At 30.5% G+C, this 25,977-nt stretch overlaps 3 protein-coding genes across 7 annotated transcripts; 2 read left to right on the forward strand and 1 right to left on the reverse strand.

Annotated features, from left to right (window-relative positions):
* The first annotated feature begins 98 nt into the window (after positions 1 to 98).
* Positions 99 to 12,315, forward strand: LOC146537581 (TOM1-like protein 2). Of its 2 annotated transcripts, XM_085188080.1 has the most exons (13): positions 99 to 258; positions 514 to 761; positions 1,970 to 2,077; positions 3,951 to 4,046; positions 5,138 to 5,239; positions 5,660 to 5,806; positions 6,935 to 7,086; positions 7,374 to 7,447; positions 7,709 to 7,774; positions 7,933 to 8,035; positions 8,359 to 8,449; positions 9,204 to 9,263; positions 9,751 to 12,315. In XM_085188080.1, exons 1-13 carry the CDS (start codon positions 204 to 206, stop codon positions 9,949 to 9,951), a joined length of 1,503 nt encoding a protein of 500 aa, XP_085044206.1. In that variant the 5' UTR covers positions 99 to 203; the 3' UTR covers positions 9,952 to 12,315. The 2 variants fall into 2 exon arrangements, with proteins under 2 accessions (XP_085044206.1, XP_085044207.1); XM_085188081.1 differs by lacking the exon at positions 9,204 to 9,263.
* Positions 12,316 to 13,021: 706 nt separating this feature from the next.
* Positions 13,022 to 22,687, reverse strand: Pdi (protein disulfide isomerase). Its single transcript, XM_085188082.1, has 10 exons — positions 22,411 to 22,687; positions 22,046 to 22,243; positions 21,235 to 21,506; positions 20,708 to 20,875; positions 18,375 to 18,484; positions 17,867 to 17,987; positions 15,731 to 15,897; positions 14,301 to 14,466; positions 13,978 to 14,067; positions 13,022 to 13,832 (listed from the first exon to the last, which is right to left on the reverse strand). Exons 1-10 carry the CDS (start codon positions 22,556 to 22,558, stop codon positions 13,785 to 13,787), a joined length of 1,488 nt encoding a protein of 495 aa, XP_085044208.1. The 5' UTR covers positions 22,559 to 22,687; the 3' UTR covers positions 13,022 to 13,784.
* A 243-nt stretch (positions 22,688 to 22,930) lies between these two features.
* LOC146537583 (methyltransferase-like protein 22) lies at positions 22,931 to 25,746 on the forward strand. 4 transcript variants are annotated; one of them, XM_085188083.1, is made up of 6 exons: positions 22,931 to 23,146; positions 23,551 to 23,629; positions 23,715 to 23,825; positions 24,074 to 24,265; positions 24,684 to 24,851; positions 25,428 to 25,746. In XM_085188083.1, the coding sequence occupies exons 2-6, from the start codon at positions 23,551 to 23,553 to the stop codon at positions 25,709 to 25,711; spliced, it is 834 nt and encodes a 277-aa protein (XP_085044209.1). In that variant the 5' UTR covers positions 22,931 to 23,146; the 3' UTR covers positions 25,712 to 25,746. The 4 variants fall into 4 exon arrangements, with proteins under 4 accessions (XP_085044209.1, XP_085044212.1, XP_085044213.1 ...); XM_085188085.1 differs by lacking the exon at positions 22,931 to 23,146 and adding an exon at positions 23,396 to 23,454; XM_085188086.1 differs by lacking the exon at positions 23,715 to 23,825 and having other exon boundaries at positions 23,005 to 23,146.
* Positions 25,747 to 25,977: the final 231 nt, after the last annotated feature.

Raw genomic sequence — 25,977 nt, forward strand, 5'->3', positions numbered from 1 at the left:
AATTTACGGTATGTGCATGTGTACATGATTGTGTACCTTGTATATTACATTTATAATTTTTTATGCTGCGTAAAAAGAACTATATGTTTTGACTTGTGAATTTTGACAGCATATAATTTTCACAGACTATGTTATTCTACGTCTGTTGAGTGACAAGTGAAATCTGTAAAATTATTTATTTATAATAGGATTATTTTACAAAAATGTCGTTTTTTGGAGTAGGGAATCCTTTTGCTACGCCGGTTGGTCAAAAAATAGGTAAATTATAATCTCACACTCAATAAACGTTTCAATAAGTAATGTCGCAATATCGTAACTAAAATTTGCTTTCGTTTTTGTTGCGCACTAAGAGTTAAAAATTTCTCTTTGTCATCGGGGAATTTACAATACAATAAATTTCATTGCTCGGTGTGATTAATTGTCTTTACAATAAACTGTGTTAGGCTGTTAATTAAATTGTTGATCTTGAATCATTTTATTCATGGTGTGAATAATATGCGGACAATGTTCCAGAACAAGCTACAGATGGTTCATTACCGTCAGAAAATTGGGGTCTTAACATGGAAATATGTGATATTATCAATAGTAGTACTGATGGACCTAAGGATGCCATAAAGGCCATAAGAAAAAGGCTGACTCAGAGTGCTGGAAAAAACTACACTGTAGTTATGTATACTCTAACTGTTCTAGAAACCTGTGTTAAAAATTGTGGAAAGAGCTTCCATGTATTAGTCTGCAACAAAGAGTTCATATCAGAACTGGTAAGGCACTTTATTCATTAAATTCTTCCTAATTTAATTACTTTCATAATTACATTACAATGCTTAAATATGTTGAAAATATACTAGAAACAAAAAAATATAACAAATTTTATATTGTAATAGTATAGATGTATCTTGATTGTTTATTATAAATAACATTTTTATTTTACTTGTTTGTTTATTAACAGGTTTGTAAATCCAGGTGAAATGCTTAAAGTTTTATGAAGTACCTAAGTAAATGTTTAACATTTACTATTCTAAATATTAGCTTTTATATGTTTAGTCTATATATGTGTATACATTTTTCTCATAGAAATTATCAGTTTCAAATGTCATTTTATCTGATAAAGGTTCATTTACACTAGATCAAAGTAGTACATTCACAGAGTTCGAGTATTCCTGAAATAAGGATTATAGGTTATTTTATTGTATATATACAGAACAAAAACTGTGTTGTGTCACAGTATCTGATTGTAAAGGTTGTAGTTTTGATTCCTGAAGTGGGTATGATTTATTTAAGAAAGTAGGGAGCAGTGTGTCTTAACTGTAGATGGCCTCTGCTCACTCGGCTATGTCACAATACAAACGAGAAGGCAAAAAAACAAAAAAAGGATGGTGAAAATAAAAAAAATATTTCATATTATTCCTGACTGCTAATTTGTAGTAATTATTAAACAGATATTTTGTATTTGTAATGATGTCATGTTTTAAAATTAATCTGAATAACTTAGTATAATTACTGAAACAACTTTATTGTAACATTTGCATATCAATATTAAATTTGTTTTACTCTTAAAATGTTCTTTTTAACTTGCAATAAAATTTGTATTTTATCCAAGGTACTATATTTGTAACTGTGTTACATATGTAAATTACTACTGGAGATACAAATACAATAAATATTATCTTATATTTAATTATACATAGTTAAATCAAAGTTAGTGTTGATAAAATATTATATTTCATAATATGTTATTGATTAAATTTAGTTTGGCCGTTGTAGTGCAGCAACATAGTGTCAAATTGTTAATGCAATAATTGTGGGTTTGATTCCCACTTAGATAATTCATTATTTTTTCCCTTGATCTGGTAAGAAGGCAAAGTGGTGCATGGGGAATACAGTATCATAACACTAGGTTCCTTCTACCTAAGCTGCTCTATATATGAAGCTTAAATAAACAAAGAATATTTTATTGGTATTTTTGTAGGTGAAACTTATTGGACCTAAAAATGATCCACCAACTGTGGTGCAGGAAAAAGTTCTTAGTCTCATTCAATGCTGGGCCGATGCTTTCCAAAACCAACCTGAATTACAAGTAAGTTTTTTTTAATAATAAGTTCCTTAATTGTAAGTACCTTAGAAAAAAAATACAATACTATCTTTAAGACTGAAATTATACTTATAATAAAGCTTATTTTAAGAATGTATCCATCCTTAAAAAAGTCATTTGTTTATGTGACAATAAACCGACGTTCAAAGAAGGCGGAAATCGCGCGGTTTGAAAATCGCGCAGGTCTTATATGTAGTGATCGTACACGATCGCAACTACGAGTCTATTAACCGCAGCTATGTGAAGACATAATACAATTTTGCGGTTCCAAACAGCGCGATTGTGCAACCGGGCGGTTACCGCGTGTCTTAACGAGCACCAAAAATGGATCATTGTCATTATGTTAAACTAACACTGCTTTACACTAGCTCAAAAGATTGCTTTTTAATAAATACACGTGAATACTGTTAGTAAATAATATTATCCTTCCTTGTTTTTGCCTTGTCATGTTAAATGGCATCTGCTTTCCTTATAATGGGATGCCTCTCGTCTTTTGAACCACTTGCCAAACAGGTAGTTCCATGTTCTGAGGGTATCCCAACCCCTGTTCTTGTGGCTATAGTCAGGTATTTGGTCACAACCTAATAGCCTGATTATCGCATTACGTATCCATATTATCTGAACTTTGATTCTGGCGGCTTATCAGATATAGATGCGACTTTCAAGCTATCTCTTATGTGGTCATTGCTTTGATAATCGATTAACATTTATTTTGGCGGCCATTGTGGCGCAGTAGTAGGCATGCGTTTTTAAGTTCGATTCCTGCACGGGGCAATGAATTACTTTCGTTTCCCCGCCCTCGTGAAAACAGATTGGGGCGTTAATTTCCGCCATTCAACACGCTATGTTTCAAATTTACGCAAAAAGGACAACCCTCAGTAAGGAATATTTAATTTGCCACTGCTACATACTGTTATTTGTTGTTGCTGATCTATAAAGTTGAATTTAATTTAGTTTATAAAATTTTAAGAGATTATTTTCAAATTAACTTAAGGTACGGATTATGTGCTTTTTGTCTTGTTCTGGAGGCATTGCGTAATGAGTGGCGGAACTTAACGCTGCGCTCGGGAGTCGCGCTTCTCCAGTTTTTTTTAATAACGTACATAATATTTTTATCAATTGAACGAATGGCAATACAGACGAATTGGTAATGATAATGTATACAATCAAGTTATTATTAATATCGTGAATGAATCATATCTCAAAGAGATCTGATATATTGCTTATAAGTTTGATATATTTCATTTAAGTGAATGCTCGGTATATTTTTATTAATTCATCATAAAATCACCACCAAAGTTAGTTATAAAATTTTGTATATAAAAAACAAAAATATATCTAAGTATTAAACTTCTTAAGAATGCCAGTTAACGCTATTGTAGAAAATTCATTGTATACAATTGTTAAAGTATGCAACTATTAATAAATAACTATTGTTCTGACTACAATCTATTTATGCTTCTCAAACTCGTTAATACCTATAATAAAATGTTTTATTTATTGCTTTTGTTCAAAAACCACATTTTATTTTATTTTATTAAATATACAATTTTCGTTTTATAATTTAAATTTTTGAATTCAATATATTTGATGATTTTTCAAAAATATGCTAACAAGATGTCAAACGAGATTATAATAACCTGCTTTGTGTAATAACATCTCAAGGAGAAAAGAACTATGTTAGGTATACAAATACATTTGTTATGTATTTTGATTATTTATGCATAAATATTAAGATCTGAGGTTCTGATTGAACCGGTAGTAAATTATTTGATTACAAATAAATAAACTTTTTATTTGTTGATTAAAATTATTTGATTTTGTCTATAAGTAATGTTTTTTTTTATTTCGCTCTCAGGGAGTTGGTCAAGTATACAACGAATTGCGCACCAAAGGTGTTGAATTTCCTATGACTGACCTCGATGCAATGGCGCCCATATTTACACCGCAACGAGTAAGTGTATATTACGTAGAGTTATTTACCAATTGTATTTTATGGCAAATATGGTCAAATATCATTTTTATTTGCCATACAACATTGAGTTTGATAGCCCATCACGTTTTTAAAAATTTCTTTATCTTAAACTTAGAATTTTTTTTACTCGTCTCTCTTTTTATTCTCTCTGTTTTACTTGTTTCTCTTTTTATTCTGTCTTTTCTACTTTTTTGTCTAACATATATATTGTAGTATGCTCATATAATCGTTATGTCCTTGTCGTTTATCATAGTGTTAAATACTAGAACTAGGTGTAATGAGACATTCGCCGACGTTATCGCAGGTATATAGGCATGTATGACTAATGTCATGTGAGCTAATAATATGTATGTTGTATACATATGGATAAATATTTTAAGTTCGGTGTTCCCACAGTCTATTTAGATAGAGAAAATTCCTCCTATAGTTTTTAAAAAGACGGACTATCGAAATTGGTGTTTTATTATAATGAAATAAAAGACGAAAAATGTAAAAAAGCATTGTTTGTTATTTTTTTTATTTCTTCCTTCTTTATTTTTTTTCGACTACCGCTGCCGCGCTTGCGGAAGTAACGGTCCGAGGCTGCAGATACAGGAAACAGTATCATCATTGTGGCACGTAGCATGGTCACCGTCGTGTAACAAATTGCAATCGTTGTGAATTCCATAGCCATCATCATTCTGCTTTTATAGACGTCATTCTCCGCCCAATACATCTTAAAATGGGGCCGAAAACGAGCACCGGAGTTTATTGGCTCTAGATAAGCTCTCTCTGCTTACTCTACTCAAAAACCATGAGACTCTCAAAAGGAGAAGGAAAGAGTGCTGACGTAGTACTGGCGCACTGAGTCTGACTGTAAACGCTGTGTGTGTGATGTGGGAACACCTCGGTTAACATTAAAACACTACTTCGCCGACTTCTCTGGACACCAGAGACCCGAGCGAAAAAATGAAAATATTTCATTCCCCCGAATGGGAATCGAACCCACAACTGTTGCGTTTACAGTAGTACGTTTGCGACACGACGGCCTTGATAAAAATAAAAAATAATAATATTTACAATGTTTTTAGAGTGTACCTGATGGTGTAGAACCGATAGTAGGTTCGCCGCAACGCGCCGCCATACCGCAGAACTCACCAAGTCGCCCCACGCAAGAACAGATTACCGGAACGGTAACTTAGACTTTATTTATTGTTTATGTTACTATTTTTGCTTTATTAAATATATTATTTTTGATTAAAGTAAACTTTTATACCATAATTTAATTTGAAATGTAGATATGTAATAAAAAGGCAAATGATTAAATATTATTTCTGTGATAAAGTTATATTTTACAAATAGGTAGTTGACATAAAGATCTATTAAACGTAATGACTGGGTTCGATCAACTTTCCCACGTAGGTCAAAGATAGTGTCGATTTCTGCCACTCCACAAGCAGTGTATCGAATTCACACACAAAATTAAATATTAGGCACTGTCTTGCAGAAAGTAGCGTTAAGTCCATTTATGAAACTTATTTTAATATGTATACTATTATATTTGTGTATTTTTATTATTTTTTTCTCTTAAAAATAGATCCAAATGTTCTCAGGTGAGCCTGTCCGAAAGTCAAACGAGCAAGCTGCGCGCGGACCTGTCCGTCGTGGAGGGCAACATGACGGTCATGAACGACATGCTCACGGAGCTTACCGCGCAGCCCTACCACCAACACCACGACACCGACCTGGAGTTGCTAGACGTTAGTGTTTTTTTTAATTTTGTATCAAATATTTGTTTTTTTCGGGTATTACTACTCTTTATAAATCTCTATATGATAAATGAAGCATTTTAATGACATGACAAGTTCACTGCCCAGCTGTATCACTTAAACCAGCGCACCAACCTAGAGGATTTTATTTTTGTATGCAATATTGGATTTTGTGGGGATAATCTACTCTTGAAAAGATTCTAAGTGGCAAATTGAGAGTCATGTGAATTAATAAATGACAGGAACTTTTTAATTTGTTTTTAAATGACAAAGTATTTTAGAGTAGTGGAATTACAAATATGTTGTTTATTATCTATACTAATATAATAAAGCGGAAAAGTTTGTTTGTTTGTTTGTTTGTTTGAACGCTAAGATCTCTGGATCTACTGGCCCGATTTACTTTGTTTTTGTTTTGTATGAAAGCTGCATTCTTCAGAAGTGCTATAGGCTATATAACATTACATGACACATATATACTAATAAATTAAAATACTTTCTAATTTGACATGCAATTTATTCTGCCATGTTAATAACAACCGTCGTCGCTACGCGACCGCGTTCGTTACCGCGTCATTTTGATATTCATCCTTATGAAAATAAATATAATAGTCACTTTTAGCATTTCATCTAGATTGAAATTATATTTCTATAGAAATTACATTCTTATATTTCAAGCAGGCGTAGCCGCGTCCGGGTCCGCTAGTCTTAAATATAAATCGATATTTTGATTTTAATGTTTTAAGTAATTAGTTAATATTTCATACGATTCCTTATTTTAATGTTACTAAGTCCTTTCCCGTGTTATCTTTTCTGAAGAACTCAAAATACAATAATAAAATAAAAACAAAAAAATGTGGCACATAAAAAGTTGTTTTTATAAAAAATATTATATTGTTCAATATAAATAAGTTATTGCAAGAAACCAGATCCAATAGAATATGTAAAATTCTTCTCACTTCCCTGGTCTGGCGTCGTGTTATTTAAATCGCAATTTGTTTAAATTAAAAACTTTATGTATTTACATAAAGTACCCTGCAATAGGTACAGTGAACTTACTTACTTATTTAAGTTCTTTTTGTGGGATACTATGTAATAATATTCTATGCTTTATCTATACAGGAGTTAGCAGATACATTACGTGCAATGCAAACTCGCGTGGCAGAGCTAGTGGCGCGATTGGCAGGCGATGCTCCTCTCACGGCGGACTTGCTTCTAGTTAATGATCGTCTGCATAACCTGCTGTTGAGACATTCGCGGTTTATTAATAATAGGTGGGTTGTTGTGTATTTTTTAATTTGTATGACTATAGAATTAATTTTTTTAGGTAATATTTAATTATCAAATTAAATATAATGTTTGCCTTATAAATGTATGTACCTACCACCTATCTATAAGTGTATTCAGGTAACTCCGGGAATCATGTGTTTCTAATAATTACCATTACGTAGTATGTGATCCTAATTCTTAGTAATTTACTTTTAAGTAATACAAAAAAATGATTTAACAACGTGATAATAACAAAAAAGTGATATTCAATCAACAAAATATATTATTACAGAATTGCCGTGACCGGTGGCGCCACGCCGTCCGCCATTTTGGGAGCGGCTATGGGCGTGCCCGGAACTACTTCACGTAAGTTTTTTAGCTTAACGCTGCATCATTATATTTCATAGCAGTAGGATAGGAAACCTAGTGTTAAGACACTCCGTTCCGCCCAATTCTGGAGGTCTGATTTAGGGCAAGCACCACTCTTCGACCGTACTGTAGTGTAAAACGTCTCGGTGTTACTTCTATTGCGCACAAAATAACTCTAGTCGTATTGTTAGTTTTTACATTATTATAATTATAGAAGCTTATACAAAAAAATAACTAATTGGTATAAAATTGTTTCAGCTAAAAAGAAAGACGATGACGCGCTGATCGATCTAAGTGATGACGTTCCTGATGTGGCGAAGCTTTGTAAGTACCTAATAGTGTTTGCAAAAAAAAAATACCCTGTTAAATGCGGGATACAGCGTGAAGTTAAAAACAAGTATTTATTTTTGTAGAGATTATATATAGATATATGTATTTATTTGTATAGACTATAGAGGATAACCATGTCATGACATTTCTAGCAGTGAAAGATGAACAAGTTGACAAGTCGCCAAGCAGCTCTAAGGACGAGTTCGACATGTTCGCGCAGTCACGCAACGTTACGTATGAAACTACTAAAACTGGGTGAGAAATATTTAATTATGCTTTCAGTTTTGTTGTTGTTATTAGTTATTTTTTATAATAAACTATATAAATGGAGAAACTTATATTATAAATGTAATTATTCCCGTTATTATAATTTGAATCTATATTTGTTACGTTTAGTCAAACATATCAATATAATATCATGTATTCATTATAGAGAAATAAGCATCCAGCCTTTTTATTAACCCAAATAAAAATACACTTAAATATTTTTGCACATGCACACCGTTATGTTTACAATTACACACTTGTGCCCCTGTGCTACTACGGCCTCATTTTAATAATTTTGAATCAAAATCCAGTGGCAGCAGTTACGCGGATAATTCAGAAGAGCAGCGCAACGCGGGGCTCGCCGCCGTAGTCGCGCTCCGACCCACGCAGAACACGCCATTGGTGAATATTCTATACTTATTTACTTAGAGGTCATAGGTACAGATTACGTCACGTGAAACTCATGACATTTTGACCCCTCCCTCGCCCTTGTCAAAGATGGTCATTTGTTAGACACTCCCCCGCCCTTACCTTCAATATCATTAAACTTAACTCTTATATCACTTATATAATCCTTATGCCTCTTGATTGTTTAAATTTGAAAGAATATTTACACGTTAAATTTTTTTAACAATATATTTATTATACAAAAAATAGGTAAAAAGTAACATTTTTTGAATGTCAAATCAAAGTTGTAAAGTTTTTTGTATTATACATTTTTCTTTTCTTCATTTACCGCCTGGAAAATATTTATGAACTTCAATTTACCACCTATATGATGAAACTGCCCATCTGTTTGTTTTTGATCCAAGATATTCAGTTGAAGTATAGAAAAATTTTTCTAACGTTAAATAACTCCGTTGCTATTAAAGTAAAATACTTTTAAGTAGATTCTTCATATATATTTCTAGTGAGACAATCCTTGGAATTGGAAAACCTTCAAGAGACATGAATTTCAGTACACTGGTAGCAGTGTACTCGTATTAATCGTAGGATTAATATTACGTTTTCTAAAACATTTTTCTATCCTTAGTACAGAATAACACTTTGAAATATCTGTTACAATTTATAAGGATAGAAATGATTTTAATTTAATTATGTGTTATTTTTGTGCATTTGTTTTATGTTTGTTTTTTGTTTATTCGTTGTTCGGTAGCCGACTGGGATGGATCAGAGGGAGTTCGATGAGATCTCGGCTTGGTTAGCCCAAGAAAAGGTGAACATTTGTTTTTATTTTTTTTTATTTGATTTGTTTTTACCCACAATATTGTATTGGTTTTTTTTTGTTTATTGTGTTCTTGAGTTTTTGTGTCGTCTCATGCTATTTATATATTCTTTTAAATATCACATTAGATCATGCGTTGTAATTATAGTGCTTCTCACATTTTTGTAAAAAAAATATTTAATAAATGTTATTGTACATTTTTAAGAAATGTTATTGTAAAAAATATGTACTTACATATTTTTACAGATTAGTTATTTAAATTGTATGGAGAACATTCGTTGGAAATAATAAATATAAGCTTATAAATTATGTTTAACTGTGAAAACTGTCAAATGCTATTTAAAAATGGAATGGAAATACCACTTTTCGAATACCACTTTGTTAATTTATTACAAAAAAAGTATACGCTACAGGTTCAGTCAGTATTCCTTAAATAAGTAGCATATTTTTTTTATAATATATTTTTTTAAATTGCCAGGCCGCTTCCGAAGCTAACGGTGCACAAGAGAGCGTGACGAGCAGTGACTTCGACAAGTTCTTGGCGGAGCGCGCCGCCGCCGCCGACAGCCTGCCCGCCGCCGACCTGCCGCCCGCCGCCACTACCAACGTGACCGCCGCCAGTGGCCCCAACCGCCCGCGACAAATTAAAAAGGACGAGGACACCATGTTCGCGCTGTAATGTTAGTAGCGCGTCACGTCATAGTGTATGCTTTTTGACAAGCTGGCGGTTTTTTTAAATTATTTGTTTGTATTAATGCAATGAAGTATTGGTAGTGTTTACTACTTAATGGAGGATGATTTTTTTTCGTCTGGGCCCCATTAAAGTAATATGTTCAACGAAATGGAAATTATGTCGATATAAAAAATAATAGTAAGATTTCATTGGATATTTACAATATGTATTATTTTTTTATTACTTGTTGTAATATATTGTAACAAGGATGGGAGAATAGTCACCTTGCTTTATAAACTCCTTAAATTTATATTTCATGTGTATATATATTTTTGCTTATTTAATGTATTATAATGGATCTAAACATTTGATTGTGTAATATCCACTGTTTACATTTCACTTGTATTACTTAATTATTGTGAATAGAAATAAGCATACATTATGACGTATATCGAGAAATTTTAATTGCAGGTATATTAATTCTGTTTATAATAATTTAATTTATTCGGGACTCTAATTGCAATGAAAAATAAAATGTAATCAATATCCATAAAATTAAATGAGATTGTAAAATCATTGGTAAATTGATTTGTGCTCAACTGGCATATAGAAATCAAAGAACAGAACCGAGATTGTCAAATAAACTGCAAATTAAAAATATATTTTGACAATTTCACTTCCTCTTGTAAAATTCAAATACAAACTTATTAATTTATTTAACACATTAAATCACCCGATTTTAAAATTGTAACAATAATTTGAATTTAAGTGGTCAATAGATTATTCGAAAATTATTTTTTTATCATTTTACATTACTCCAGGAAGGAAGATAAACATTTAAGTTGTTTTTCACATCGAATCTTAAACGATAATCTACTTTTTGTAGATAATACAACACTACAATAGCACTGATGCCGAATGGTGCCTGGCTTTTATAAAAATATTCATATGATGAAATAAAAAAAAAACAAAAATTAGATTAGGTCATAAGTATCTGTAACATCATTATTTATTAAAATCTTGTATTTAAAAACGCATTTGAGATTCGTAAGATTGATCATCCTTAGAACGTTACATTATGTATTTGTGTTTTTACACTAAACACGTTTATAGGATTAATATTTTTTTATATTTATTATAATCATGTATAATATTGTATTGTATTGTATAAATATGACCGAGAGAGCATTTATAGAGACCGTTTGTTTATAAACGAGTATTTCAATGTAATTAAAATATATACTTTTATTACTTTGATGACGACTAGAAATCGCTAGTTGTTTATGTATTATACAATATGTTATACTATAACAAAATGAATGCTCCATATATGTGACGATATAATAAATGAAATTAAAGAACTTATGTGATAAACACATATTTTTTGTATATTATTATTATTACATCGTTTTAATGTGCAAATTATTTGTTTAATTATCTTACACCACTTATAAATTATCATAAGATCATGAAATTCTTTTTTAATCTATAATTTTAAATGGTTTTGTTAAATAATTATTATTTAGTGTTAATCTTAATATTAATCGCCCGCCTCTATAGCTACTATAACGCCTGTCGTAAGCCGTAGACATTTTACCTTACCTTCGTGTTACCTTAATCTCATACAATAAACATAAATATACCAAAGTAGACCGCTTATTATAGTGTAATTTCTAAAAAGCATTGTTTTTTTTATTTTATTTTAAACACCACAAAGTTGTTTTAGTTCGATAAAAGCACAAAATTTACATTATACATTGGTATATACCAATTTCGAGTTGCTATTCACACACTTAGCTATATTAGCCAATTAGCTTAATCTTAGGTCCTCGTAGGACAGTTCTGAGGGCCTTTATGACCTCTGACTGTAAACGCAATAGTACTGGGTTCGATTCACAGTCGGAGAAAGGACTTATTTAAATTATTTTTATCTATCCCCTACCCCCCTTAACCCGGCACTCAACACATAATGTCTCGAAAATAAGCTGGAAAGTGAGGAAGCAGTGGAGTGTATTAACATTGTATATGGGGAAAAGTGTTAATAACGATATTTCAATAAAAGAATTTTAATATTGGTATTTCACATAAAAGTTTTTATATAACAAGACTAAGACCTAACATTTGAATAATAACGTAGATTAATTTCCTGCTTCATACAAATTTAATATGAAATTTAACAATATGTCTTTTCTAAGATAGTTTCACCTAAAGTAGTCACGGCTCATTTAAATTTTGACCATTCCATGTCTCAATATAATCATTGGGTGTTATGTGATAATTTATATGGAACAAGCTTAATGTTATTAATTTTAAAGAGTTATTTTATGTTTAATCGTTGTAACTAAGAATAAATTGAAATGCCATAATAAATCTTTTATTTATATTAAACCTTGTGTAAAGTAGTAAGGATTCTGTTGTATATAATTTGTCTGAAGTAAGTCATAATTCATTTGACCAATAGTCTAGAGCAGAGGTATTTTCCCTCATGCTGATCCTATCATATTGTCAAAACTCGACAATAATATGAAGATTGCGAAATGTAAATTTAGAGCGACGGCAGGATGAGCAGAGTTTCAACGACGAATAAGTTTAAAAAAAGTGAGTTTATCCAAAAATCAATGTACCCGTTAGACCCCGTGAATCTTCTGTGGGCCCCTAGTCTACCTGGGCCACACAGGTATATAAGTGTAAAAAAAACAAATTAATAAATATTATTTCTTTTGAAACCTAATTACAATTGTAAGTTTTGGTTTAGTTTTGTAAAAATTGTAAGATTGAAGCGATCTAGTAGAATTTCATATTTTATAGCTTTTTTGTGTTATTTAAAAAGAATACAAAGAATGACCATTGAATAAAACTGATGTTGTTAAATATTTTGTTACATTTTTAGTGTTATTCCTCACTTAGGAGAGAAAAATGCTTTTTAGAAAACAAAAATTACGCTACCTTCAAATTTTTGTATTTTTAAAAAGTTAACTTTTAAAAAAAGTTCATTCAAGGTTTAGAAATTATCTGGTCAATAATTTTTATAATTCAATAATAATAATAATAGGTTTCCAAAATAAAAAAAAACACGTTCAATTGTATAATATATTTATTTATTAATTTCTGTATCTACAACAGATACAAGTGGGTTTTGGCAAATAGAAAATATGTACATGTACAATGAACACGTCACATTAAGATAAGAAAATAGATGATCCCAATCTGAAGCACCAATATCAATTTAAACAAAATAATAAAAACCATTAAAAAATATAAAGAAACTGGTACAACAACCGTCTTAAAAATATTTGTTGTGATGAAATACATAGAAATTACGTAACAAGTTTAAAAAAACGTAAAAAAATAACATCTAGCGACAACTATACGATTGTTCGAATTCAACGGGAATGTGAACTAAACGCCATTATGATACAGAAATTATAAATACACTTACACATACACATTCTAGTTATGCTGCTGTTACATAATAAATTATGCGCTTTTCCATTATTAATAAATTAATTTCCATTATGATTTGAAATTCATAAGACAGCCGACAAAAGGAGTATTTCAGGAAATATCAAAGCTTTAACGTAATGCCCCAGAATAAAAAAAAAATAGACATCAACTGTTAAATTACGATGGAACAAATAAAAAAATATTACACATATTGAAATCAACAACCTTAACAAAATTATAAAAAAAACAGTCGAGCGAGAAATGCACTGATTATAAAAGTCTCACACTGGAGACAAAGGGACGTGTCAATGTCTCGTATTTAGTCTGCAGTGTGAAACGACATAATTAATTATTAATAATTATATCTAGTACTATGCTATGGAAGATTTGGGCGCTTATAATTCGTCCCTTGGCGCGGCGTCGTCCTCTTCGTCCTCCTCGCTCTGCAAAATGATTTATGATTATAATTACAAAGTACAACAATTAAGTTATTCTCATTTTATTAACATTGTTTTATCTGTATCCTGAATATAGCAGGGTAGGCAGAAGGAGCCCTAAGTAAATATTAATGTAGTAATTATATCTTACCACAGAAGGCACAGGTTCGGCTCCCTCGGATTCTGTCTCCACAAACTTAGTGAGGCCGGCCAGCGTCCTTTCACCATTATATTCACGCACCTATAATAAAAACAATTACAAATTACATATAATATAATATGAAATCAATGCATATCTAACAGCATTTTCGCGCTTTTCCCCCGCACACCTAGGCAGAGGGAAGCTATTGTTAAAAGACGTTGTGTTCCCCACGCCCCTGCCCAATTATTGTGATATTTTTTATCTCCTTCTCCTCTTTGATAACTTTTAAAATATTATTCCAGTTAAATAAACGTTATAAATAAATAACGTACCTGATTGTCCTTAGTGTACAGTTTAATGGTAGGGAACGAAGTGATCTTAGTGTGTTCAAGTTCATTGGCGGTGGCGTCGATCTTGGCGATGACGACGTCATCGTCCTTCTCAAAGTGTTCTCCCAACTTGTCGTAGATAGGAACTAACTGTTTGCAATGTCCGCACCTGGGGAATTAAATTGTAAATATTTCTGTATGTTTATCACTATAAATTATTATTTATTAAATGGGAAAAAACTGTTATTGTAGGTATATTTCATAAAAGAGAAATGTAATTATTATATTATTTTATTCTTTTCTTAGTAAATTGTAACTTACCTGTAGTTTTATATGAAAAGCTAATCATTATTTTACTATTAGGCTAAAATAATTTTTATTTCGACTCAGCAATCAAATCGTCATATACACTAAGGATAATAAATAACATTTAATTACAAAAAAATACGAATTTTAGTCCAACAAATTATTATCATAAAAAATTGACAAGTCTGAACTAAAAATAACTTCCATTGAAATGTCCGGTACATATAACATTATATCATAAAAAGATTGTGCAGTACATAATCGTATTATGTACATACATACGACATACCGCCGCCGTGAATTTAGGCTTTCTGAACATTTGCAATGTCCATTCATAAAGCAAATAATCAAAAGTTGGAAAAAATCTAAAATCAAATCTGCGCAACCATCTACAACTTCAGGGCGGCCAATCCGTACCGACCGTACTATATATTCTACATAATATGACAGACAATTACATAATAAGACTTTTAGTATTGTTTATTCAAGAGAATCAACTTAGCAACACGACAATACAGTATTGACATAATGGCCGTGTAGCGTTGAGCAACGAGAAAACAATTAATTACGAACCATTGAACGCGTCTTAACGAATCTCTTTTGAACTACACTTGTATAAATATTTGCATAATTGTAAACACTTGTATAATTTCTTATTATTCATTATCATTATAATAAGATATATTAATGAATGTCGAGTGAAATTCTGTGTACTTATTGCGTAAACTGAGTTATTGAATTATTTTCATGTTTAATGAAGTGAATAATTTTTCGAAGTATCTAGAATAACGGACAACCTTTTACAAAAAAAAATGATGACATACTAAAATAATTTTAATATTATTCTTTTGTCAAAGAATTATATATCTTATTTTTAAACTTATACCATATATATTGAAATGACATAAATAATAAGGTTCGTGTTATGAGTTTTTTTGCTATCATTGGATTCGAACACGTGTGCATATTTTCAAGAAAATCAGTCGCATCATCAAAACTGACTTACAACATTGCAAAATTTTCTAACTGGTTGATTTTAGATAAATTGTAAACTTCGTGTTTTTCTTTTAGTTTTTTAGTCTAGACTTGAAGCTAACAAAGGCTACTAAAAAATTAATAACACTCACCATGGAGCGTAGAATTCAACGAGGACCTTCTTGGAGTTATCGAAGACTACTTCGTCGAAGTTTGAGGCAACGAGTACTTTGACGGGGTTGGCGGACCAGTCCTCGGGTAAGTCTTCACTGAGGAGATGCTGTTTCAGGCTGCCGGCGAAGAAGGATTGTACGAATTCCTATGAAAAATAAATGATTTTTATTATTGTAGTTTATAACCCAAATGTGGCATCGCTGGCTTAAACAATTATATCTAAAATATACACATTTTCCACATAAACTGTAATCTATCAGTTATTCTTGTATGTAAGATTTTACTGTAAAAATTATTTAAATCCGTTCAGTAGCTTTTGTGTGAATGTAGTATAAATATCCATCTTCACAATATTGTTTTTACATTTATAATATTAATAGTAAGATTGTACTTTTAATTGTAAACTATCGTAATATGGCAGTATGCAATATTATAAAAGGCCTTATGGATAGGTCCTAAATAATGAGGTAACATTTTTTTTTATATATTAAAAAATGAGTTAAGAGAATCAGAAAGAAAGAAAGGTCCACTTTTAATTGGACTTCACAAATTAAAAACACATGTCTAGTTTTTCCTATAAAACGTATAGCTATGAGAGCCTAATGGCAAATCTAATGACAATTATTCCTCAATTAAAAGCGTAACACATTAAAAGACCGCGTCAACTAATTTACGTTACGATAACGCACATTACTAGTACTTTGACGTTATCGCAAGCACTTCGTAATGGTATATTAGTTTAATAATTAATAATAATTATTCCGTGATAACAACGGCCCCCAATTGTACTAACTGCTGATCTTGCGTAATTAATTGTAACATTTTTTTACAGCTTCACGCTGTAACTGCCACATAGCAGGGCAAGCAAAGGGAACCTGGGAACCTAGTGTTAAGACACTCCGTTTCCTAAAAACCAAGTAAGGATAATCGCCAAAAATGGCAGATTTTTACAATTAATATTATAATAATTGACAAAGTGAGTACTGATAATAAATAAAAAAATCTATTTAGATAAACAGCTAGCTATAAAATACTAAATATCATTCCTTTGGACTGGAATACTGATAAATGACTTTATTAGTAAAAATAAATATGCGACATGAGTATTATAGAAATATGTAAGTAGTCTCGACAATAAAATAACATTCTACAGTTTTTTGTTTGTAAGTAAGGTTTTTCTAGCAAAATTAGAACGGAATATAAAGACAAAATAAAAATTATTTCCTCTATTTTATATAAATTAATTTAAAAGCTTTGAATCGATATAACATAAATTTTTCAAGACCAAGTACAAAAGGTCAAAGCCAAGGTTGTTTTTTTGTAATGTAAATCTCGCGAATTTTAATTTAAAAGTTATGCAAATTGTGCTTCAGCTTTGTCAACAATATCATAACAAAAACACTCTAATATACATAAGGTTATAATGAAAAATATGGATAAAATAAAATGCCGTATCTTAATGACAGTTTATATGTAACTTAATACGTTCTTCTAATATTGCTACGTCAAGGATTGCAAGAGAATAAGTAATTAGTTATTTCCATATCGGCCACTTTATAAAAGGTCACGACATTAATTATAAAGGATTATTGCATTAGTCCTGATGGTTGTGCTCATACCGCGTAGAATGACTTATACTTAATATCCTTTGATTGATCAAACGATAAACAGAATTTAGAACAAAGTGACTGGTCACTAAGAGTTACAGTACGGCGACGACTCTTGGCCTCTTTCTTGTTAACTCACGGAGAAAATAACAAAAATTGAAAAGAATCTTCAAATCAAATCTGAGATATCTACCGCGAACTTCGATATTTGAAGAAACTTTAGCATTAAAATAAATGATAAAATGGTCAGTGTTAAATTGTGTTTAATTTTAGGTTATAACCATAAATTTTAAAAGACGTATAGAACTATTTATTTTATAGATTTATATTTCTCAAATAAATATTTTTAATTAACCAGGAAGCCTATAGGGTATTTTAAACATTTTGTTATAACCAAAGTTATCTCAGGCTCTTCAAATTTATCCTGTGTGTACTCCTAGTTATTTCCCTTTAACCACGCGGTCGAACCCGCAATTAAGGCTAGTTACTAATATATTTTCTACTCACTTCAATAGAGTTAGCGCTGAGCTCGTTGCTGGCGGGCTTGTATTTGGCCATGTCTTGTTCCAAGGCGATAAGACGGGCTGATGGCACCTCATCCTTCTTCATGCCGAAGAATTCTAAGATTCTGTGGAAACAGTAAACATTAAAAAGCTGTATGTCACTGTAAAAAAAAAATTTCAACACACGCAGTTTCTTCTCCCGCTACGTTCAAATTTGTTTACGTTTTTGAAAATATTTAAGTCAAATGGTTTTATATTTATCTTGATCTTCCTATCAAGAATTCATCAGGTTCAATATTATATTATAGAAAAAGTCATGAGGCAAAACGGACCGTATGAAGAGGGTTAAGTCAAAAAAAACTGTTACAAAAATTTACTTTGTAAGATTTACAAGATAGACAAATCTAATAAAAAAATATAAAAAACGTCGCTAAGTTGTAGAAAAAATAGCAAAGTTAAAAAAATTGAAAAAGTATACAGCTAAGTTAAATTTAATAAAACTATATATAAACCTCTGGTGGTCGTCTTCATCAGTGTCGATGGCAACAAACATGATCTTGTCACGGTAGTTCTTGGCAACTGGTTTCAACTCATCAAGGTACTTCTCGAAATCGCCATTTTTCTATACAAATCATAGTAAGCAAAATATTAATATACAAATGAAAAGAAAGGATAATATATTCTATATTTGAATACCTATTGTATTCAACTATACAATGTTGCTTGTAGTTGTATATAATTATTAAATAACTAGTTGGTAGTTATTTGTAAGACACTGTACCCTACTTTGTATTCATAGTAAAGACGTTTTGATTATAAAATCTATATATAGTCTACGTGGTTGTTGTAAAGCAGTTGTGAATAACGTTTTTTATTTTTATTTTTCTTACAAAACCTGTTTTTTTAATTATAGTATAGTCTAGTAGTTTTGTATAATTACGAAAAAAATATGTGAAATTATACCAACAAGAAACCTAACAGGTACGCAAACTTGCTAATATTTATGATATTTAATTTTTCAACACTAAGTGCCACCCTAAGATTATTATTGTTAATTTTTATTGGTTGTTTTACTCCAAATTCGCAGATTTTATAGCGTTCGTGGCTATTCTTGATTTAGTATTATTATATGACCTTAATTTATGCAGTATTTTTACAGCGTGGGTTTCCGTAACTTGCCTTAATTTTTTTCCCAATGTGGGGTTAACTATGCTTATGATTTTTTATATCTATCTCATAAAATATATGTATACTTTCTAGTCGAACCATAAAATTGTATATTCATAATATAAAACTATTAAAAATAGTAAAAATAAACATTTTACGATGTGTCGAACTAAAACTCCGGACGATAAACAAATGATGTCTTTATACAAAATATGTTTTGTACTATAGTTATAGTAAACGTTAATATAAAAATATTGGTGTTTGAAAAACATTTTTTACAAAATATATTAAGGATTATATTTCTTTAAAAAAAATAAGAGTTCATTGTACTACGAGGTCGACAACCTTGTTATCTACATGTAGAAGCTGCAAAAAAAGTTTTAACGTCAAAAATTGAGGTTTTAATATATATATTTATATTTAAAGATTCCCTTTTCCCTTTGGACATGGTATTACTAGTAGACAGACGACTACTAGTAGGCAGAACAACACCGCCAAGACATTTGCCTTGTTGCCAAGGCGACGAAATATATTAAATAATTAATTCACCCTAGAGGTAATCGAACCCACAACAGTCGCGTTTAAGGACACACGCTGTGCTTCACGACGATATATATATATATATATATATATTTATTTATTTTAGTTAGTAAACTAAACTAGTATACCGTAATGAACGTACGTTAACTGTTTAACTTGACCTAGAATCGAAGTCCTATAAATGTGTCGACGTATACAGAAATCTAAAGCTCGATGCTATAGTAAAAGTGAGGTTACCATTACGATCGTAAAACATGAGAATTCGAGTTTCTATTGTGACCTATTCGATGAAAGTTTAACAAAATATAATCGTTCATGTATGCATACATGTCATGCATTTTGTAACTTTCACTGATTAATAACAGTTGAATTGATAAAGATTATGTTATCTTTTTAAATTTCAAATTCAATTTCTATTAAATTTCGGCAAAATGCTTCGACTTATTCTTAGCAGAACCCAACGCCGCACTACATCTTTATATATACGAATATTTAAAAATAAATCGAGGGTGTATACCGCCGGTGTAGGTAGAGGGAACCTAGTATTAAGACTCCGCCGAAATGAAAATCCTTTGCTCTGGTACCAAGGCAAAAACGGCGGAGCCAATTTTTTTTGTCACCGAGTGAAAATCAAACTCACAAGTCGCGTTACAGTCACACACGGAACCTTGCTCCATGAGGACTCTCTAAAAACAAAGACCTCATAGAGGAAGGACAGGAATATTTATTACACTCCAATTCGGTATATGTAGTGTAGATAATCGTAACTTATTTGCGTTCATATATAAAATATAATAAGATGTGTTTATAGTACTACCATATCAATCAATATAACATTGGTTCCGACCAACTCTATAATTTACCGTTACATATGCTGACGTTATGCCTTCACTGATTCGTAATCAATTATAACGTATTTTATTATCGAACGCAAAGTAAATTACATTAATATATAGATTTAAAATGTATATTTAGCTAAAACAAAAAATGTATAAGCAAGAAAAACTAAATATTACTCAACCTAACAAAAAACCGTTAATCTAATTAATTTCGTGGTAACTTAAGAATAAGTAAAATATATAATAATAAAGATTTTAATACAATATACATATACTTCAAGCATAATTCATAAACTCACCTTGGACAGGAACAAGAGTAAATGATATTTGATTTGACCGCCAAAGATCTTGGAGGCAGTTTCATGTGAGAATTCCACAATGGTTGGCATGCTTTGTACAAACACCCATGATTTGAGAGCATCTTCGGAAAACTCTTCACCTTCATACTTGTTGCGTGGGTCTTCAAACTATTGTTATGGAGATAAGTATAATTTAACATATATATTTAAAGTATGTATAAATAGACATATTTTTTTTATTCAAGATATATTCTGCACTAACAGTTGTAACTAACAGCTCCTACTATCTCTATTTAACTATCTCATCTACAGTCGGACACAGTGCTGCTGAGCCATAATGGCATCATGATATAATAATTATAATGAAATAACATAATAATCATTATTATATATTCATTCTTATAATTACTGTAATAAACTATTAGTTTTTTAATTTATGGCAAAAAGACTTAAGCATTAACCTCTTTTAAATTATAATTGTGGCAAGCTATAATTAATTTAATTAAAAATTATCAAGAAAAACTTACGTTTTTGAACAGAACAACATCTTCAGCCTGAGCTTCTAGTTCTTCAACTAACTTTTCATCAGATACAATAGCAAATACTTGGTCATCTACCAATCCAGCGGCATTAAGGAAGACCTTAGCTTTTTCTGAGTCTTGGTCAGGGAAGAAACCAAAGATGATGACATTGTTGGCAGCAATGAGTTCCTTGGCCTGTTCTGCTGAACTGACTTCAAGAGCTGGTGGACCAGTCTTCTTTTTCAACCAGGCGACAATGTCATCAGCCTGTCTACCACCTATTTAATATAAAATAATAATTTAGTTCAACATGCAAAGTATCAAAAATTTGACATGAAGTTAGAGAATAGTGTCTTAACACTAGATTCCCTGACTATCCTAATACATATGGAAAACAGGGTAAAGCTAAAAATATTCATTAAGTCAACAAACTGCCACAAAAAGTAATTAAAAATCTATTGAACTTATCATTTTATAAACAAGTAATTAAATTTCTAAGCTGATAACACTTAATAATAATTGACATGAAATTTTATCATTAAACAGATTGATAAATTGGAAAGTGTGTTACATTGATTTTAAATGTGACTATTTGTGTAATATTTTTTAACATTTTTATTAATTCATTACTTTCATATTAAGTATTTACTGAAGACAAAATATATAATTTTTGTATAATTGCCATACTCGATATTTTATTAATTATATAGTGAATTGTAAAGTTTTTTTAAATATATTATTTTTATGATAGGACTCGCACCACTTTTAAAGTAAATGGTTGAAAAACATTATATAATAAATAATAAATTTTAGTTACCAGAATAATCAATAGGTGATCCCTTCTTGAAGAAGATCAGCGTGGGATAACCTTTGACTTTGTAGGATTCGGCGAGTTCTTGTTCTTGAGTTGCGTCAACTTTAGCCAACTTAATAGGAGATTCTTCTTCTAACAACTTAGTAGCAGCTTTAGCGTATTCTGGTGCGAGCGATTTGCAGTGTCCACACCATGGTGCATCTGTGACGTAGACACATTCATAAAATAATTGTATGCCGCCCGGTATATTTTATTGCAAATGCAATGCATAAACGCATGTGGACATTATTTATACACATATACTTAAATTTCTATTAAAATATTAAAAGGAATAATCAATATTAACAATAAGAAAAGTTTAAACTTACAGAATTCTACTAACACGAAGTCTGAAGATGAAACAACAGAATCAAAATTGGCTTTACTTAATACAAGTACATTATCTTCTGATGGAATTTCGTCTCCAAGCGCAGCACCCAGAAGGGCTATCGCTACCGAAAATATTAAGACACGCATCTTCAAGTTCCGGTGGTCTTATTACAACTAATAATTCAACTTGGAAGACGAACCCTAACAAAATGCTGAAACTGCCACTTCATTCACACTTGGACAGTCTCACTTGACGTGGCAGCGTCGATCGTGTGTTTGGCGCTGATTGGTTGATTTGTTTTTTTTTTCACAATCCACTTAATCATGACAACAACAAAAATAAACTTGCTTGTAATAATCATATCGATTTTACAATTAAGGACGGAAACACATTTTGAGTAATATTCATCTTTGTATTTAAAGATTTGAAATAAATTACAGATGAATTTATGTAAATATATTTTTTCTGAAGATATTACAGATACTGTTATGATGATAGAACTGTATATTTGTCAACAATTTATTTTGATCATAGTTGACATAGACATTGACAAATGCTTAAAAACAATTCGCAAATTAGATTTTTATGTGTACATATTAAGACACGATAATATAGCATTACGAACTGTTGAATATAAAAATATGTAATTAAACAGGACCTAAAACTTATCATGATCTTTTGTTAGTTATGCGTAATAATCTAATTGAAAAGCATTAAGTGAAAATGCTTATAAGGTATTTTTTACATATCGTCACTTTAGACGACTACTATTATAAATAAGTACTTATTGTAAATGTTTCATAAAATTTATAAGAAAATAGTACGTTCTTAAATTATACGTAGCATTCGTGACACTACATTACTTTTACTGCCGTTTATATTAGCAGATCAAACAATTTATTTTAGAATTTTAAAATTTGGAAGCTATCCAATTTTTATTCTCAATCATTTCCGAAGTCCAGTTGTAACACGTTCTTCATAGTTAAGACTACAATATAGTAAATGTTAATTTCAGAATATCTTAAAAATATCACATATCAAAGTTATTATTTTGAGTTACTAAAGTTTTATATAAAAAATTATAAAAAGTATTTGATTTAATAATTAAAAAATATTAAGTCTTTAATAATTGTTACAGATGCCAGAGTACACAGTTACCTCAGAAATATATGAAGAATATGACTATAAAACTGGAATAACACCAAGTCAAGATGGAAGTGAGTTAACTGTTACTATTGCATGATTTCTCTAATTTTAAATATTTTTGAAAGAAAATGATATATTGCTACATATTAATTTTAGATGTCATATCAGAATTCCCGTTTTTACTACCTAAAGCAAGGAACAAAGCTAAATTTGATAAGGATAATGATTTAGATGTTGTAAGGCCGCAAAAGGAAATTATAAAAATAGGTACACAATTTGCTTTTTTTTTCTTTTAAGCAGTATTAAAATTGAAAATAAATATGAATGAACGATTATGAAATGAAAATGAAATATGAAATGATTAATTGTAATGATGTGTTGACAATATATAATTGATAATATTGCTTTTTATCTCTATTTTCTCTATTTATCTATATTTTTTATCTTTATTTCACAACAAAGCTCCAGGGAAAGTAAAAAATCATTACAGATGTCATCATTTATTATAATTTCAGAGCATAGTTCTAAAACAAAAATATCATTAGTTGGCCTTCAAGTATGGAGGGGAGCATTTTTATTAGGAGATTTACTTTTACATTTGGGGCAAAATGGACAACTTGCTGGTAAAACTATTCTAGAACTTGGAGCTGGAACTGGGTTGACTAGTTTTGTAGCTGCAATGTATGCAAAGAAAGTTATATGCACAGGTATATGGTGTTTATTCTAACTAGCTGCTCTAAGGTTAAGCGAAGCCTATACAAGTTTGTTACTTATTTAATCTTAACATTAATTAAGTTTCTTATTGTTATTTTACATTTATGTATACAGTAGAGTGAATATATTATCTCACCATAAACACCACGGTTGTAGGTTTGACTCCCAATCGAGGGAATGAAATATTTTTATTTGTGTTAAGTTCAGCTTAAAATTAGGCAGAAAGTGAGAAATGAGAAGAGAAGGTGAAAGAAGTTAAAAAATATTTACACACAAAAATTCGATAAGATTTCGAAATCAGAACCTCAAGATAACCCAAGAAAACTTTACTTAAAATATTTTTGGTTGATATCTCATTCATTTTACAATAATACTTTAATAATTTTCTAAATAAATTTATTTTTATTTCAGACATAGATATAGGAGGTATTTTAGATCTTATTAAATTAAATACAAAATATAATTCTAAGTTAATAAAGTCCCAATTTAAAGTGATGCCATTAGATTTTACTAATATTGACTGGAATCCATTATTATCGCGTGAAATAAAAGAAGCTGATATTATAATGGCTGCTGATGGTAAGAATTTCTATTTTATTAACAAATATTCATATCAGCGCAGTGTGACTGCAAACGCAATGGTAAAGGGTTCAGCCCCTAATTAGAGGAATAATAATTATCTGCTCTGGTAGACTGAGTGTACGTTTAGTTCTGCCACTACACACACAGTTTCTCGAATTGTGTGCAAGTCAAAAACAGGTGTTTTAAACTAGGTTCTCTCTTTAAGTACCTTAAAAAAATTGCCAAAAAGCCTAAAAATGGGAAATTTTACGTTAAATATCCGTATTTAGATCCGCAACATTATACAATACTTCGAAGACATTATACAATATGTTGAAAAAACATAAGATTTCCATTATAAAACACATGCTCTATAATATAACGTTTAAATTCACGTGAGCTTAATATATACAAAGTAAATAAAATAAATTTATATCAGCTATCATTGTGGTCATTAAAAAGGGTTTTTCTCAATTTTATTGTCAGACAGTGAAGATGTTGTCACTATGACTTATGTCCCTATCCTAAAATCCAATAAATACGTGAAATATATAATTATTACTTGGTAATTACAAATGTAAATATTAATTTCAGTAATTTACGACGACGACGTAACAGCGGCATTTATATCGACAGTGCAAAAAATTCTCAATTCCAATCCCCCGAAGACATTATACATGGTGTTGGAAAAACGTTATGTTTTCACTATAGAGCACATGGACTCAGTAGCGCCTTGTTACGAAACATTCCTAGCTTTGTTAGACAAAGTGAATACTCAGTCCAACTGGGCTGTGGAACAACTACCTCTTGACTTCCCTAAATATTTTACGTATGATCGCGTTAAGGAACTCGTATTTTGGAAGATTACCTCAAAATAGATAATGTTACTGTGATAATAAAATTTATATTGCAATATTGTTTTTTATTGGTATTTATGCACCTACGAGTAACTATTCCGTCGTTTTTTGCGGTTGCAAGTAATGATTGTGGTCGAAATTATACTTCAATATTTGTGTTAAAATATTAAATATTGTTTATCTAGTTGGGCTAATGTTACATATAAAGTGTAATTTGTCTAGAGTTCCGGACCGAATATAAAGATTTTTTTTGAGAGAGAATTGAATTTTTTTTTATTAGTTGGTAA

This window comes from Heliconius melpomene, chromosome 7, assembly GCF_056956725.1.
Source record: "Heliconius melpomene rosina isolate 202511_hmr_F chromosome 7, ASM5695672v1, whole genome shotgun sequence".
NCBI classification, from domain to species: Eukaryota; Metazoa; Arthropoda; class Insecta; order Lepidoptera; family Nymphalidae; genus Heliconius; species Heliconius melpomene.

Excerpts from the sequence above, each read along its gene's own strand:
- LOC146537581 (XM_085188080.1), top strand. The coding sequence starts at position 204 with ATGTCGTTTTTTGGAGTAGGGAATCCTTTTGCTACGCCGGTTGGTCAA. Across the intron at positions 2,078-3,950 it reads AAAACCAACCTGAATTACAA|GGAGTTGGTCAAGTATACAA; the intron begins GTAAGTTTTTTT and ends TTTCGCTCTCAG. Across the intron at positions 9,264-9,750 it reads CTTGGTTAGCCCAAGAAAAG|GCCGCTTCCGAAGCTAACGG; the intron begins GTGAACATTTGT and ends TTAAATTGCCAG.
- Pdi (XM_085188082.1), bottom strand. The coding sequence starts at position 22,558 with ATGCGTGTCTTAATATTTTCGGTAGCGATAGCCCTTCTGGGTGCTGCG. Across the intron at positions 22,244-22,410 it reads CTTCGTGTTAGTAGAATTCT|ATGCACCATGGTGTGGACAC; the intron begins GTAAGTTTAAAC and ends TCTACGTCACAG. Across the intron at positions 18,485-20,707 it reads TACTCTTGTTCCTGTCCAAG|AAAAATGGCGATTTCGAGAA; the intron begins GTGAGTTTATGA and ends TGATTTGTATAG.
- LOC146537583 (XM_085188083.1), top strand. The coding sequence starts at position 23,551 with ATGCCAGAGTACACAGTTACCTCAGAAATATATGAAGAATATGACTAT. Across the intron at positions 23,630-23,714 it reads AACACCAAGTCAAGATGGAA|ATGTCATATCAGAATTCCCG; the intron begins GTGAGTTAACTG and ends TATTAATTTTAG. Across the intron at positions 23,826-24,073 it reads AAAGGAAATTATAAAAATAG|AGCATAGTTCTAAAACAAAA; the intron begins GTACACAATTTG and ends TTATAATTTCAG.